General features: G+C 34.5%; 1 protein-coding gene and 1 long non-coding RNA gene across 3 annotated transcripts; both read right to left on the bottom strand.

Moving 5' to 3' along the window:
- LOC133690272 (putative disease resistance protein At1g50180) lies at nucleotides 1-12,188 on the bottom strand. Of its 2 annotated transcripts, XM_062110509.1 has the most exons (3): nucleotides 12,066-12,188; nucleotides 3,759-3,827; nucleotides 1-2,734 (listed from the first exon to the last, which is right to left on the bottom strand). In XM_062110509.1, the coding sequence occupies exons 1-3, from the start codon at nucleotides 12,143-12,145 to the stop codon at nucleotides 2,401-2,403; spliced, it is 483 nt and encodes a 160-aa protein (XP_061966493.1). In that variant the 5' UTR covers nucleotides 12,146-12,188; the 3' UTR covers nucleotides 1-2,400. The 2 variants fall into 2 exon arrangements, 1 of the variants encoding a protein (XP_061966493.1); XR_009841402.1 differs by lacking the exons at nucleotides 1-2,734; nucleotides 12,066-12,188 and adding an exon at nucleotides 3,278-3,682 and having other exon boundaries at nucleotides 3,759-4,754.
- Nucleotides 7,663-9,487, bottom strand: LOC133690277 (uncharacterized). Its single transcript, XR_009841407.1, has 2 exons — nucleotides 8,356-9,487; nucleotides 7,663-8,081 (listed from the first exon to the last, which is right to left on the bottom strand). It is a non-coding gene; the product is annotated as an uncharacterized LOC133690277 (long non-coding RNA).
- Nucleotides 12,189-12,908: the final 720 nt, after the last annotated feature.

Genomic DNA, 12,908 nt, shown 5'->3' with positions numbered 1-12,908 from the left:
TTCAGTGAGCTTTTTCTATTCAAACATGGTATCAGAGCAAACATACATGACAGTCTCATCTCCTTCTGCCTAAATTTATTATTTAATGAGTAATTGAGTCTTCCGGAAAATAATATATTACCGGCGGCTGTACACTTCTAAACTTGTCTTCAAAAAATAAATTTATTTGTGCGATCTTCAATCACCTACGCATATGATAGCTATGAAAAAGATAAAGTAGGATTGTTTTATCGAGTCCAGCTACGACTATAATTGCATTCCATCATTTTCTCTTCTTTCCCTGCCTCTCTACTTTCTTCTATATTGTGGGTGGGTGGGTGGGACTGGAAGTAGGAAACGGCACAGAGTCTCCTGTCCTTCAAAAACAGGATCAAAATCCAATAATGGCGGATAAAAATAATGCAGATCCCGTGGGTCAGGATGTTGACATATATAGGATACTGAGCCTCTCTACTATCTTCTATATTGTGGATGGGTGGGACTGGAAGTAGAAAACGGCACAGGGTCTCCTGTCCTTCAAAAAACAGGATCAAAATCCAATAATGGCGGATAAAAATAATGTAGATCGGCCTTTTCGATCATCTACAGTGAGACCAACATAAAAAACCTTTTCAGCTTTATCAAAGATCAGGCCGATGACAATAACTTATGCCAGTAACTTGTAAAAACTCCTCCTTAGAAATAAAAAAATGGGCTAAACAGTTACTTTGTATATTTCGACTGTAAGGAAAAGGAGCGGTAAATTTGAAAACCTGAGACTACCAAGACAGAGACCTTTTCAATTGACTTTCTCAATTGCATTTGTTAAATTTCTAACTTTCTAGGAAATCAAACAAAGGGTCTAAAATAAGTAATAACATTAAAAAAAAAACAGGGGAAATGGGAGCGATATGAAGCTTACTTTTGCAGGACTGGTATTCAGTGACAACAATGTTAGTCTCTAGGTAGCTCCAACACCATCATTGTGCCTTCAGTTTTTTTTTTTGTTTTCGAGTTCTGTTTTTTTATATAAAAAAAAATCAAAATTTTGAGTACAGATTAGGTGATTGGAGAAGGCTTTCCTTTTTGTAGTTACTATCATTTAATTGAGAAATTTTGGGAAATTTTGGTTCAATGAACCCCTCTCCCAGTTAATTGAGAACTGTTACCAACTTTTAAAGAAAAAATAATAATTTTATCATATGAGATTTGTGGATAATAAAATAAATAATTACAGAGTTGGAGAGAGAGAGTATGGAGTAATAATAAAAGATATTAAATGAAGGAAGGAAGGGAGGGAGAGGTTAAAAACCTTTGTATTTAAGAATAAAGATGAAAATGCTCGGTTAAATAATATCCGTACGGTTAAATGCTGCACGGTGAAAATGCTCTAACCATCAAATATGAAAAGATGAGGTTTATGGGTAGCAAAATAAATAGAGAGGAAGAGTATGGAGTAATAATAATAATAATAATGATGATGATAATAAATTAAATTAAATGAAGGAAGGGAGAGGTTAAATACCTTCCGTATATGTTCGTTGAAAATGCTCTAATAATATTCCTTGGTATCCTCCACCCTTTACATAGCGACCATCCATTTGAATGTAGTGCCCATCAATTACAATATGTTTAATGATAGGCCATTCCTACTCGCTCTCGTTTCCCATCCTCCTGTTCTTCCGCTCACCTCTTCACTGCAGCCGTCGATTCTTAAGAATTGCAAAGAGGGAAGGTAGGGTATCATCCCTTGAGACTCAGATAGCTGTCCAAGAGAAGAGAGATTTTGCAGCCCCACTTCTGGAAGAGATTCCATATCATTAATGAAATAAATACCTAGTTCCTTCAATTTTCCCGTCTTATTTTGAAGGAAGAAAGACGTGGAAAACAGAGCATTCTCAGCCCTTTTTCTATTGTTGACTCGTCTCTACTCTTCTTCCACCATCCCTTCAGTCTAGGACAATAAAAGATACGAAGTTCCCTTAAAGATGGGAGAAACACTCTTCTTCCTCCAACCCCCTCACTATCTATGTACTCCAAACTTTCCACATCTGTCATCAACAAATCTTCAAGAGAAGGGATTCCATCTAAGGGAGGGATATGCTCAAGTCTTGTACAATTTTCTAGATGAATCCTTACCAGATTTGAGAGATTTGAAAGCCAACTTGGAAACCTCGTACCTCTATACCCTACCACTTCCAACTCTTGAAGATTCGAGTTTGGTTGGAGGCTTTGCAACATTTTATCATACAAATCAATATCTGAATCACTTAAATGAGAACGTGTAGTTACCACTATCTTACTTCCTACTGCATCACGTGATAAAAACTCCTTCAACCTATCCCATTTTTCACCATCCAGGCCATCCTCACCATCCCACAGATCATCTAATACAAGAAGATACTTCTTTTTTCCTATTCTCTAGTCACCTAGTCTCTCTCTGAGAGCTTTTACTCTATGAACCATCCGTAAACCATACACAAATTGGTTTGATCTTGAGAACAAAAGGCGTACCTCCCTCGATACTCTTTTCCCAGGCATCAACTGTTTCCGCAGAGCTTGTGTTGAGAAATCGTCCAGCAAATCCTCTGCATCATATACAGCTTCCCGCAGCTTCATGAGCCAGTCTTCGATTTGATGGTTCTGTTTTTGTGCCTGCTCCTCAGCGTCTTGAATCACACCCTTAATCCTGGTAACTGTCTCATTGAGCTTCCGCAATTGATCTTGAGCCCCCGCCATAGTGCAACCTCCTGGACTGTTTTAAAAAATCAATCATTACAAGAAACTTCATTTGTTCTTTTGGAGTTCAGAGCTACTCGTCATTTCATGGACTGCTCAGAAATCATAAAGCTGTAGCTAGAAACGAAGTTCAATAGCAACATATTAAAGGCATATGAGCTTTAAAGGGGTGGTTAATGAAGATTAATCATTTTCTAGGTTCAAATACTGGAATCAAGATGTTTCATGTAGGGAAGCCATAATCTTTGAAAACGTACATTGCTATTATATCCAGCCATAATTAACTTTCAATTATGTTTAGGATAAAATTTAGATGTTTAGTACGCTAATGCCTTTAGTTAAAGGATAGGCCACCAAAGCTATAAATCATGGCTTCTCTTTTTCATGGGGGCTTCGGCATGCATAGGGTGCTTCATTATCTGTTCACTGAAACAAATCAAAAGAAGCAAAATGCCTAGTAGTAGTGAATATGGAACCCCCCCTAACTATATGATCAAAAGAGATTTCGATGCGCTTTACTCAGGTAAAATAAATTCCAAACTGTCCCAAACACTCCAGGTATCGAAAACTCCAAATCAATCCTTTGATTCGACTGCACTCAACTAGAACTTTCTTTGCTTTAAAAAATCAATCAGACCATAATCTTTGTTCTTTTAGATCGAGTTCTAAGCAGCTCGTCATTTAGGAATCTAAACAAAACATCAAAATGTTGTGAAATTCTATATATGATTTAGCGATAACACACATGTCCAGATCCCTGCACTCAAGATGTTAACATGGAAACAAATAAATATCTACAGGCTGTTCTGTTAATATTCAAAAGAAGGAACAAAATAACTCGCAACAGCATTGCAGACTGGGTAGCATTCAAAAAATACTGTGAACTTCATCAGGTTGCTTTGTAGTGAAACTCGTCAATTGTAGAGTAAGTAAACCTTCATCCTCAAGTGATCTAATAGATTCCCTGACCAAGACAAAAGAAAAGGCCAATTGAAGGAATTACTTGATAATGTAGAGTGAGAAGGGGAGAGAGAGGTTACTTGATCTTCTCCATGGGAAGTTTCAGCTGTTGGCAAAGTTCATCCATGTGCATCCCTTTTTCCTGCCCACTGCAACCAAGAACCCTTCTCAACATTCGTAAAGGAACTAAACGTAAGTTCAGTATTAGCAGATTAAAATTTAATAGCAGTCAGAATAGTGTTTGCAAAACATGGCTAACTATTCCAAGCAACGCTGCAAAACTTAATTGTCCATAGCAGTCAGGACAAACTGCAAGTGTTTGTTAAAAAAAGAAACCAAAGAAAAAATTAATGGACTGCTAAAAAAACTAAAAACAAGTTCCGTAGCAACAGATTAAAACAGAAAAGAACACCTCTCCATGGCATGGGGCAGAGTGACGTTTTAAACAAATAGAACTCCAATGAAACAAGGAACTATTCCAAATTAGCAGCCTACAGCCGGAGGACAAAAGAGATTGAGAACCATATGAACTTGATATATTAAACGCAATCAAAGGTACTACAGTGGCACTAAGAAAGGGCAAGGCAACCACAGACACCATGAGATTTCTAGGAGAAAGAAGCTGCGTGGAGTAAAGAGTTTAAATGTTCCACTCCCATGCTTGAAGACTGTTGCGGACGGTCAAGGACCAATTGATCACACAATCCCTTAGCCCTTCAACATCAAATTGCTTGGACATTGAAAAAAGTTTATATTTGAAGCTGTCCCATTCCAGGTTTGATGTGAATGTCTGACCATTGATCCGCACAGGAGTGTTCATTGATGATTCAACCATACGAAGCTGAGTTGAAGCTCCACCCTGCAACTTCAGTTGAAACAAATTCACACAACCAACCATCAGAAAACACAATATGCTCTCAAATCATTTCGGAAACTTAAATCCTGATTTTTCAAGCGCTATAATAGTTAGAATTTGGACAAATAAAATGCAGGTTGTCAAAAAAATTTTAACAAAACATTTAAGGCGGACGGCATGACGCCCACCCCAATTACAAAAATCCAATTACAAAAATGAAATTAAGGTCTCCAGTGCGGCCCTAACAAAAATGAGTCAAGTGAGTTCACTAGCCCAATAGTACTTGACCTTTACTTTTATTTTTTTTCTAATTATTTTTTAAAATTAATAGTTTATTATGATTTTTTAAAAAAATATTTTTAATTTATATTTAAATTAATACCCCTTCTCTCTTTTATTTTATTTGGAGTGTCTCTTTTAAATGATAATTATTTTTTTAGTTATATATTTAAATTTGAAGAGTTTTTCTGATTAATCTATAATTTTTTTTTATTGATAAACTTTAGTTTTGATAATAAAAAAAATTATTTATGATAATATTTCTAATATGTGCAGCCTTGCAAGGTGTTTTTTTCTCTTTTATTTTATCCAATATATTTAATTTGTGTCTATATTTATATTATTATTTGCTTGAATAAAAAGATTATTTTAATAAATAAATGTAACAAATACAACCAGGTAAATGTCATGTCTTTTAAGATTAAATATCTTGATTTATACTTATCTCTTTATTTTTCAAGTTTTATTTTTAGGTATTGTTAATGACTTTTTATTTATTTATTTACACACATAGTTCTCAATTTATTTAATTACATATATGCATAAAAACTTATTTTAACTTAATTTTTTAAAATTATAAAAATATATTGAAAAAACTTCCGTATATAATTTTTTATAGAAAGTAAAAGTAACCAACATGCAGCAAAACACGGATTACATAACTAGAATATTTTATTTTGTGTATCTTTTTTATGTATAGTTTTTGTATTTGTGTTTTGATTTTGGTTTATGTTTTTTATAAGGGTGTTCCAAGGTGGTATAGCTATCATCATCATCATGGTGGTGACCTCTGCAAACGTGTGGAGCCATTGCCTCTTGACAAACCATAGCTTCTTATAAATGTCGGCAACTCTTTTACATTTTTCTCTTTATAAAGGCACCATGAAAGTCTCTGCAAACGTGTCGAGTTGATTATGAGGTTTGCTCTTTTTATTAATTACATGGACTCTAAACGTGGAATCAGTATTCAGATATGAGAGATATACCTTTAAAATCTTTTGGAGAAAAGTTTTAATCGTAATTAATATATAAATTGATTTGAAAATATCACTTTGTGATGTGTGTGTGTGTATATATATATAATTCTTTTAGATACCAACCATGTTTAATTTTTAATGAGAGAATCAAACATATAAAAATGAAAATACAGGATGGTTTAATCATGATTAAATTTGTTACTTCAGCAGAACAACTTATGGATATATTCACTAAACTATTAGGAAAAAAGAGATTCTCCACCATGATTCACAAGTTGGGAGTTCTTGATATTCACTCTCCAACTTCAGTAGAAATGTTAAGAAAGAATCAACAATATCTCACATTTACATAATGTATTAGGAAACATATGCTGACAAGGACATCAATTTCTATTGTAACTCTTATTCCAAAAATAGCTTAGCACAATTATAGGAAAATGTTTTTGTATATTGCTGCTGCGATAGATTCAATGAAATTTAATTGAGTTGACAAATCTTTTCTTTCTCTGGTTTTATAGTTTTTTTTAGATTTTCAATGTTATATGAAAAATAGATGTAAAATGAGGAGAATTTAACCCGGTTTGATTTTAGTTTTTTTTAATGTTTTTGGGTGTATTGAGTTGATAAATTGGTCTCTAAGTGTTTCAATGATGTTATTGAGATGTTTTTGGGTTGAATGACTTAAAAATTGAGGATTTTGAATAAAAAAAAGTTTTGCCCTTATTTTCCAGCTACTATAATGGTTTAAACTTGTAAATGACACGTTGTCAACCTTAGCTTGTGACATGTCAAGTGCATTTTTTTTTCCAAGAAAAATAGGGTGAGCATTCTCCTTTTTAAAAATAAAGTCAATCCTAGACACACGAACCTGGGTTTGAATGCCCACTCACACGCTCAAGATTTCCTTAATAGCCTAGGTGTGCGAGGCTATAGATTGGAGTGCCTGGTCTTTTTTTTTTGCTCTCTTTATGTGTGTATGCGCGCGCACGAGTGCATGTTGATTAAGTATAAGTTTAAGATAAAAGAATTATCTCAGTTGAATCTATGATCTGGATCACAAGTTTGATAAGTTAAATCAAACTCTTGGGCTATTATTTGTTTACTTCTAATTTTGTTTTTTCAATGATACCTTTTTTTCAGCATTTCTTTTTTTAAAAAAATATTTTAATAAACAAAATATAGCAAATATAAAAGGGTAAATATCATGTCTTACGAGATTAAATATCTTGATCTATATATATATCTTTTGATTTCTCAAGTTTTAGTTTTAGATATTGTTAATGACTTTTTATTTATCTATTAACATGCATAGTTTTCGATTTATTTGATTACAAGTATACATAAACTTTTTGTTTTGTACTTAAATTTTTAAAACTACATAAATGTGTTGAAAACATGCTTATATAATTTTGTTTTATAGAAAATAAAAATATCTAACTCACAGCAAAACACAAGTCACATAACTCTTTACTATTATTTTATATATTCATCTTTATTTTTGAATCAAATATATTTATATATTTTTTGTATTTATTCATTATTATCGGACAAGTATTGGACTTACAACAAATCACGAGTCACATAACTCATTATCATTATTTTTTATATTCATCTTTATTTTTTAATCAGATATATTTATATATTTTTTGTATTTATTCATTATTATCGGAGAGCATAACGTTTGGTGGTGTGTCGTAATACAATGTAGAGTATTTTTAATTAAAAATATATAAGAATAATATTTTTTAAAGTAAATCAAATTAAAGTATTAAGACAAACGGAGCATAGAACTAGGAGGACAAAGCACACTCTATAAACTAAGGATTCCAAAATCAGTTCTTCTAACAACAGGATGAGCAGTAAATCTCAGACTGGTCAGGAAAGCCTATGGCCTCCATGAAAACAATGATAGTCTGTCCCTATTGTATAATCAGAAGATTTAAAATGTTAAAGAAATCATACCACAATGCATTGGCAGGGGAAATGAAGAGGACAGGTAACATACTCTGCTGTCTACATTTCCAATGTCAAAGTGCTCATGCACCCTCCTAAGGTTAAACACAAGTCAAAACTAGTTTCTACAACAAAGAAAAAACCCCAAATTTGATTTAGTATATCAACAAGTTTTAAGTTCATGATTTGATTTCTGGAGCACCAAACTTTCTCTGACTTAAACTCCATAAAGCAAAAGGAGAAGGTAAAAATGAAGATCAAAATTAAAAGACTTGCACTGAATTTTTCTGTCAATACACACAACCATTTCCTGCAACTGATCCAGCCTGTTCCATCGTCTACAATGAGAGCAACATCAACAACCTTTTCAGCTTTACCATAACTTACATCAACAAGATGTCAAAACTTGTTAGAAAAATAAGCTAAACAATTACTGTGTTTATTTCAACTGAAACCGACAAGATCAATAAATTTCAGTTCCTAGAATAGAAATATGAAAGCACAGTAATAAGACACAGCTTTTTCAAGAAAGCTACAACAAATGGTCTAAAAGAGGTAGTAATGATTAACAGAAAAGGAGGGGATTTGAGATGGAGAGATGAGAGGCCTTACTTTTAGAAGAGGAGTGGTCTTTTGTGGTAAGCTGACTGAGAGGTATGAATCCATCACTATAGGCAGCGGAGGAGGTTCCGAACTGGATGCCGGAGGAGTTAGAGACAGAATTTTTTGAAAAAATATATGAGAGACGTGGGGAGAGGGCAACATTTACATGGAAATAGAGTACTGTTCACAACTAAACAAGAGATTTTCCACTGAAATTAAATGGCCACCTTGCAAAAGAGCAGCTCCTAGAATCGAAGAGACAGGCTGTAGCTCCAAAAATCCTATTGCACTCTTCCTGCTCTCAACATATCAATAGTCCAAACAAAGATGCTCTGAAGCAAATATCAAACTCCTAACGGAACACAAACTGGATATTATCAAACTTTATAAAACACAGTAGATTAAAATTTTGAATGCCACATATATTTAAAACATATAAATTGAATATGATCAAACTTTAACATCCAGGCACTGATATAATGATATTAGCTTTGAAGGCAGATTTTTGACGAAGAGACAAGCACCATTTCTTGACTATATCATAATGCTCATTCGCCCTCTTAAAACTACAGCACCATTTCTTCACTGCCAGTATAAGAAATAAAATAATAAAAATGTCATGTTTTACATATCTCACTTGATTTGTTTGATTTTCCTACACTTTCAGGGCGACCAATCACGTAGCTAGAGGGATAAATTATTTAAAAAAGAGAAGCCTTTGCTTGTTTAGTTATCGGAATATTAAATTAATTCACGTGACGTTATGGAATTAAGATAAATTCATTTACGGATATTATATATTTAAAAAAGAGGAGCTTTTACCCACCAACAGGGAAATGCAACATGTGCGCATAATGCTTATCGGCCATCAACTCCAGACATCTTATTGAGATTTCAAGATTTATCAAACGCTACGGATCGAGAGCAAGCTACTGAAAGTTCCAGGTCTTGCAACGAGCATCATATCTGGATTCTGGGATTTACGATAGCTTCCACCTCTGAACTCCATTGACATCTCTTGCAATGTATATCGGGCATTCATCTCTAGCTTGATAATGGCCTGGGGAGAAGGGGAGAGAGAGGTTACTTGATCTTCTCCATGGGAAGTTTCAGCTGTTGGCAAAGTTCATCCATGGGCATCCCTTTTTCCTGCCCACTGCAACCAAGAACCCTTCTCCACATTCGTAAAGGAACTAAACGTAAGTTCAGTATTAGCAGATTAAAATTTAATAGCAGTCAGAATAGTGTTTGCAAAACATGGCTAACTATTCCAAGCAACGCTGCAAAACTTAATTGTCCATAGCAGTCAGGACGAACTGCATGTGTTCGTTAAAAAAAGAAACCAAAAGAAAAGAATTAATGGATGGTGTCACCCGACATCGCGACCTTAAAAATTTATGTTTTTTTAGAAAAGAATGCATTTCTTGCATCTTTTTTTTTTTATGGGGAATGGTTTGTTTTAAGGAGTCGCCACTTAATATTATGGTTATTAAAAACCCTGACTAGTCAGTAGAGATTCTATGGTACGGGACTGGTTATGCAAAAGAAAAGATATTATCACCCCTTAAACGCCTTGCCTGAGGCAGGCTGCATTGCTGGTTTTGTCATAAATTACTAACATTTTGTTGGTTTATGCTATGATGGTTTGCGTGTAATATTCCTGACTCTAGCGCCAGTGAATATTTAACTACATTATATACTTTCAACTCTGGCGTTGGTAAATATTACGTAGCTATAAAATAAATTTAAATCTAAATCAATATTTTTTATTCCTGACTCTGGCGTCAGTGAATAAACAAATTAAATAAATTTATTTTTTACGCATACATATTTTTTTATGTAACTAAATAAAAGTAAAATATAATAAAATAAAATAAATTTACATCAGTATCTTTATTCCTGACTCTATCGTTAGTGAATAAACCAATAAATTTACTTTATTTTTTTTTTATTTTTGCATGCATATTTTTTATTTTTATGTAATTTAAATAAAATACAATGAAATAAATTTGAATCAATATTTTTATTCTGATTCTAGCATCAATGAATAAAAACAATAAATTCATATTTATTTTTTTATTTATAAATACACACATTTTTGTTTTTTTTATTTTATTTATTTGATTTTTTGGGTTGGGCCCAGCTCAGCCCACGTGGGTTGGGCTAGACCCAGCCAGCCCGGCCCGGTCACTGGCCCAAGCCAGTGACCCGGCTGGGCAAAAAAACTAAAAGCACGCGTGAACTGAATTCACGCGTGCATGAACACTGTGTGAACTGTGAAGGTAATTAAATTACCTTCGCACAATGTTCTTGTAACAATTCAATTTGAGATGAAGATGCAAAAGGGGATGAAGAAACCGGCGTACCTGCTTCTGGAGACCGAAGATGCTTGCAGCGCTGATGATGATTCCCGCCTACTGCTTCCCTTTGTCTTCCTTCTGTTCTCACTTGTCTGTATTTTCCTTTTGTTTTCTCAGTAGCTTTTAAAACTATCTTTGACTGATTCCGGGTCTTTCCTTTGTCTGCAGGGACGAAAGCAATGGCAAAGCCAATACTCCTATCTGTCCTGCTCCTTTACTTTTCCTTCTCTTTTCTGTGTTTTGTTTTTTTGCTCTGTATTTCTGCTCTCTGTTTTTGCTCTCATTTTTCCTCCTGTTTCTGTTTCGTTTTCTCCTCTGGGTTTTTCTCCGTCTCGTCGTCCCCCCTGTCTTCTCTCTTTTTCTCTTCTGTTTTGGTTTTCCCTGCTCGTTCCTCTGTGTTTTTTTTCGTCCCCCTCTGCTCGTTCGTGCTCTCTGTTTTTCTTTGTGTTCGTCTGTTCGGAGGGGAAGGAGGGAAGGTGGTGCAACCGGAGACGAGGCTAACACTCGTGCATTGGCTGGCCAGTGCTGCTCTCTGTTTCTGTGTCGTTTGCTTCTCCAGTCGTCCCCTGGTTTTCTCTGTGTTCTCCCTTGGGTTCTGTCTCTGGTTTTCTTATGATTTTTCTCCAGTTCCCGTCGCTGTGTTTTTTCTCTGCTCTTCCCCCCCCCCCCCCCCCCCGCCTCTGTTCTGCTCTGCCTTTTATAGAGCCAGAGAGCTTGCCCCTAAAACCAGTCCCTGTTACAGTCCTGCATTTACAGGACTGCTAATCAATCCACGAGCGGAATCTTGGGCAAAAGAAGTGGTCCATGATCGGATCGAATTGCTGCCGTTTTCCCTGTTGAATAGGCTTTCTCCGCGCGAAATGGAAGGGATAATGAACAGCTCTTCAAAACGGCGCAGTTTGTGTCCTTGGGAATGACTATTTTTCACTTTGGTCCTTGAACTTCTGGCATTTATCAATTAGGTCCATGATTCCATTAATTAAATAATTCCAAGTCCAATTAAGTCCCCAAACTTTTAAATTATGTTTTCTTGGCCTAAATTTCAAATATATTTTTATTTATTTATTTTTTATCATTTACTCAAAAATTAGGTTACGATAGGATAGAGTGACAACTAAAAAGAACATCTCTCCATGCCATGGGACAGAGTGATGTTTTAAACAAATAGAACTCCAATGAAACAAGGAACAATTCCAAATTAGCAGCCGACAGCTGGAGGACAAAAGAGAGTGAGAACCATATAGAACGCAATCAAAGGTACTACGGTGGCACTAAGAAAGGGCAAGGCAACCACAGACACCATCAGATTTCAAGGAGAAAGAAGCTGCGTGGAGTAAAGAGTTTAAATGTTCCACTCACATGCTTGAAGACTGTTGCAGACGCTCAAGGACCAATTGATCACAATCCTTTAGCCCATCAACATCAAATTGCATGGACATTGAAAAAAAGTTTATATTTTAAGCTGTCCAATACCAGGTTTGATGTGAATGTCTGACCATTCATCCGCACAGGAGTGTTCATTGATGACTCAACCATACGAAGCTGAGTTGAAGCTCCACCCTGCAACTTCAGTTGAAACAAATTCACACAACCAACCAACAGAAAACACAATAGGCTCTTAAATCATTTCGGAAACTTAAGCCCTGATTTTTCTAGCACCATAGTAATTAGAATCTGGACAAATAAAATGCGGGTTGTTGAAATTTTTTTAACAAAAAATTTAGTGCGGACGACATGCCGCCCACCCCAATTACAAAAAAAAAAATTAAGGGCCCAAGCGCAGGTCCTAACAAAAATGGGTCAAGCGAGTTGGCCAAACCTAACAGCGCCTGACCTTTGCTTTATTTTTTTCTAATTGTTTTTTTTAATTAATGATTTTTTTATGGTTTTTTCTCTAAATATTTTTAATTTATATTTAAATTAGTAACCCTTCTCTCTTTCATTTTATTTGGAGTGCCTTTTTTAAATGATAATTATATTTTTTATTTATGCATTTAAATTTGAAGAGTTTTTCTGATTAATCTATTTTTTTTATTGATGAACTTTAGTTTTGATAATAAAACAAATTATTTTTAGATAATATTTCTAATATGTGCAGCCTTACAAGGTGTTTTTTTCTCTTTTATTTTATCCAAACAATTTAATTTGTGTTTATATTTATATTATTATTTGCTTGAATAAAAAGATTATTTTAATAAATAA

Source organism: Populus nigra, chromosome 3 (genome assembly GCF_951802175.1).
Source record: "Populus nigra chromosome 3, ddPopNigr1.1, whole genome shotgun sequence".
Classification (NCBI taxonomy): domain Eukaryota; kingdom Viridiplantae; phylum Streptophyta; class Magnoliopsida; order Malpighiales; family Salicaceae; genus Populus; species Populus nigra.
The sequence above is the reverse complement of the archived record's forward strand: the minus strand, read 5'-3'. Positions and strand labels throughout refer to the sequence as shown.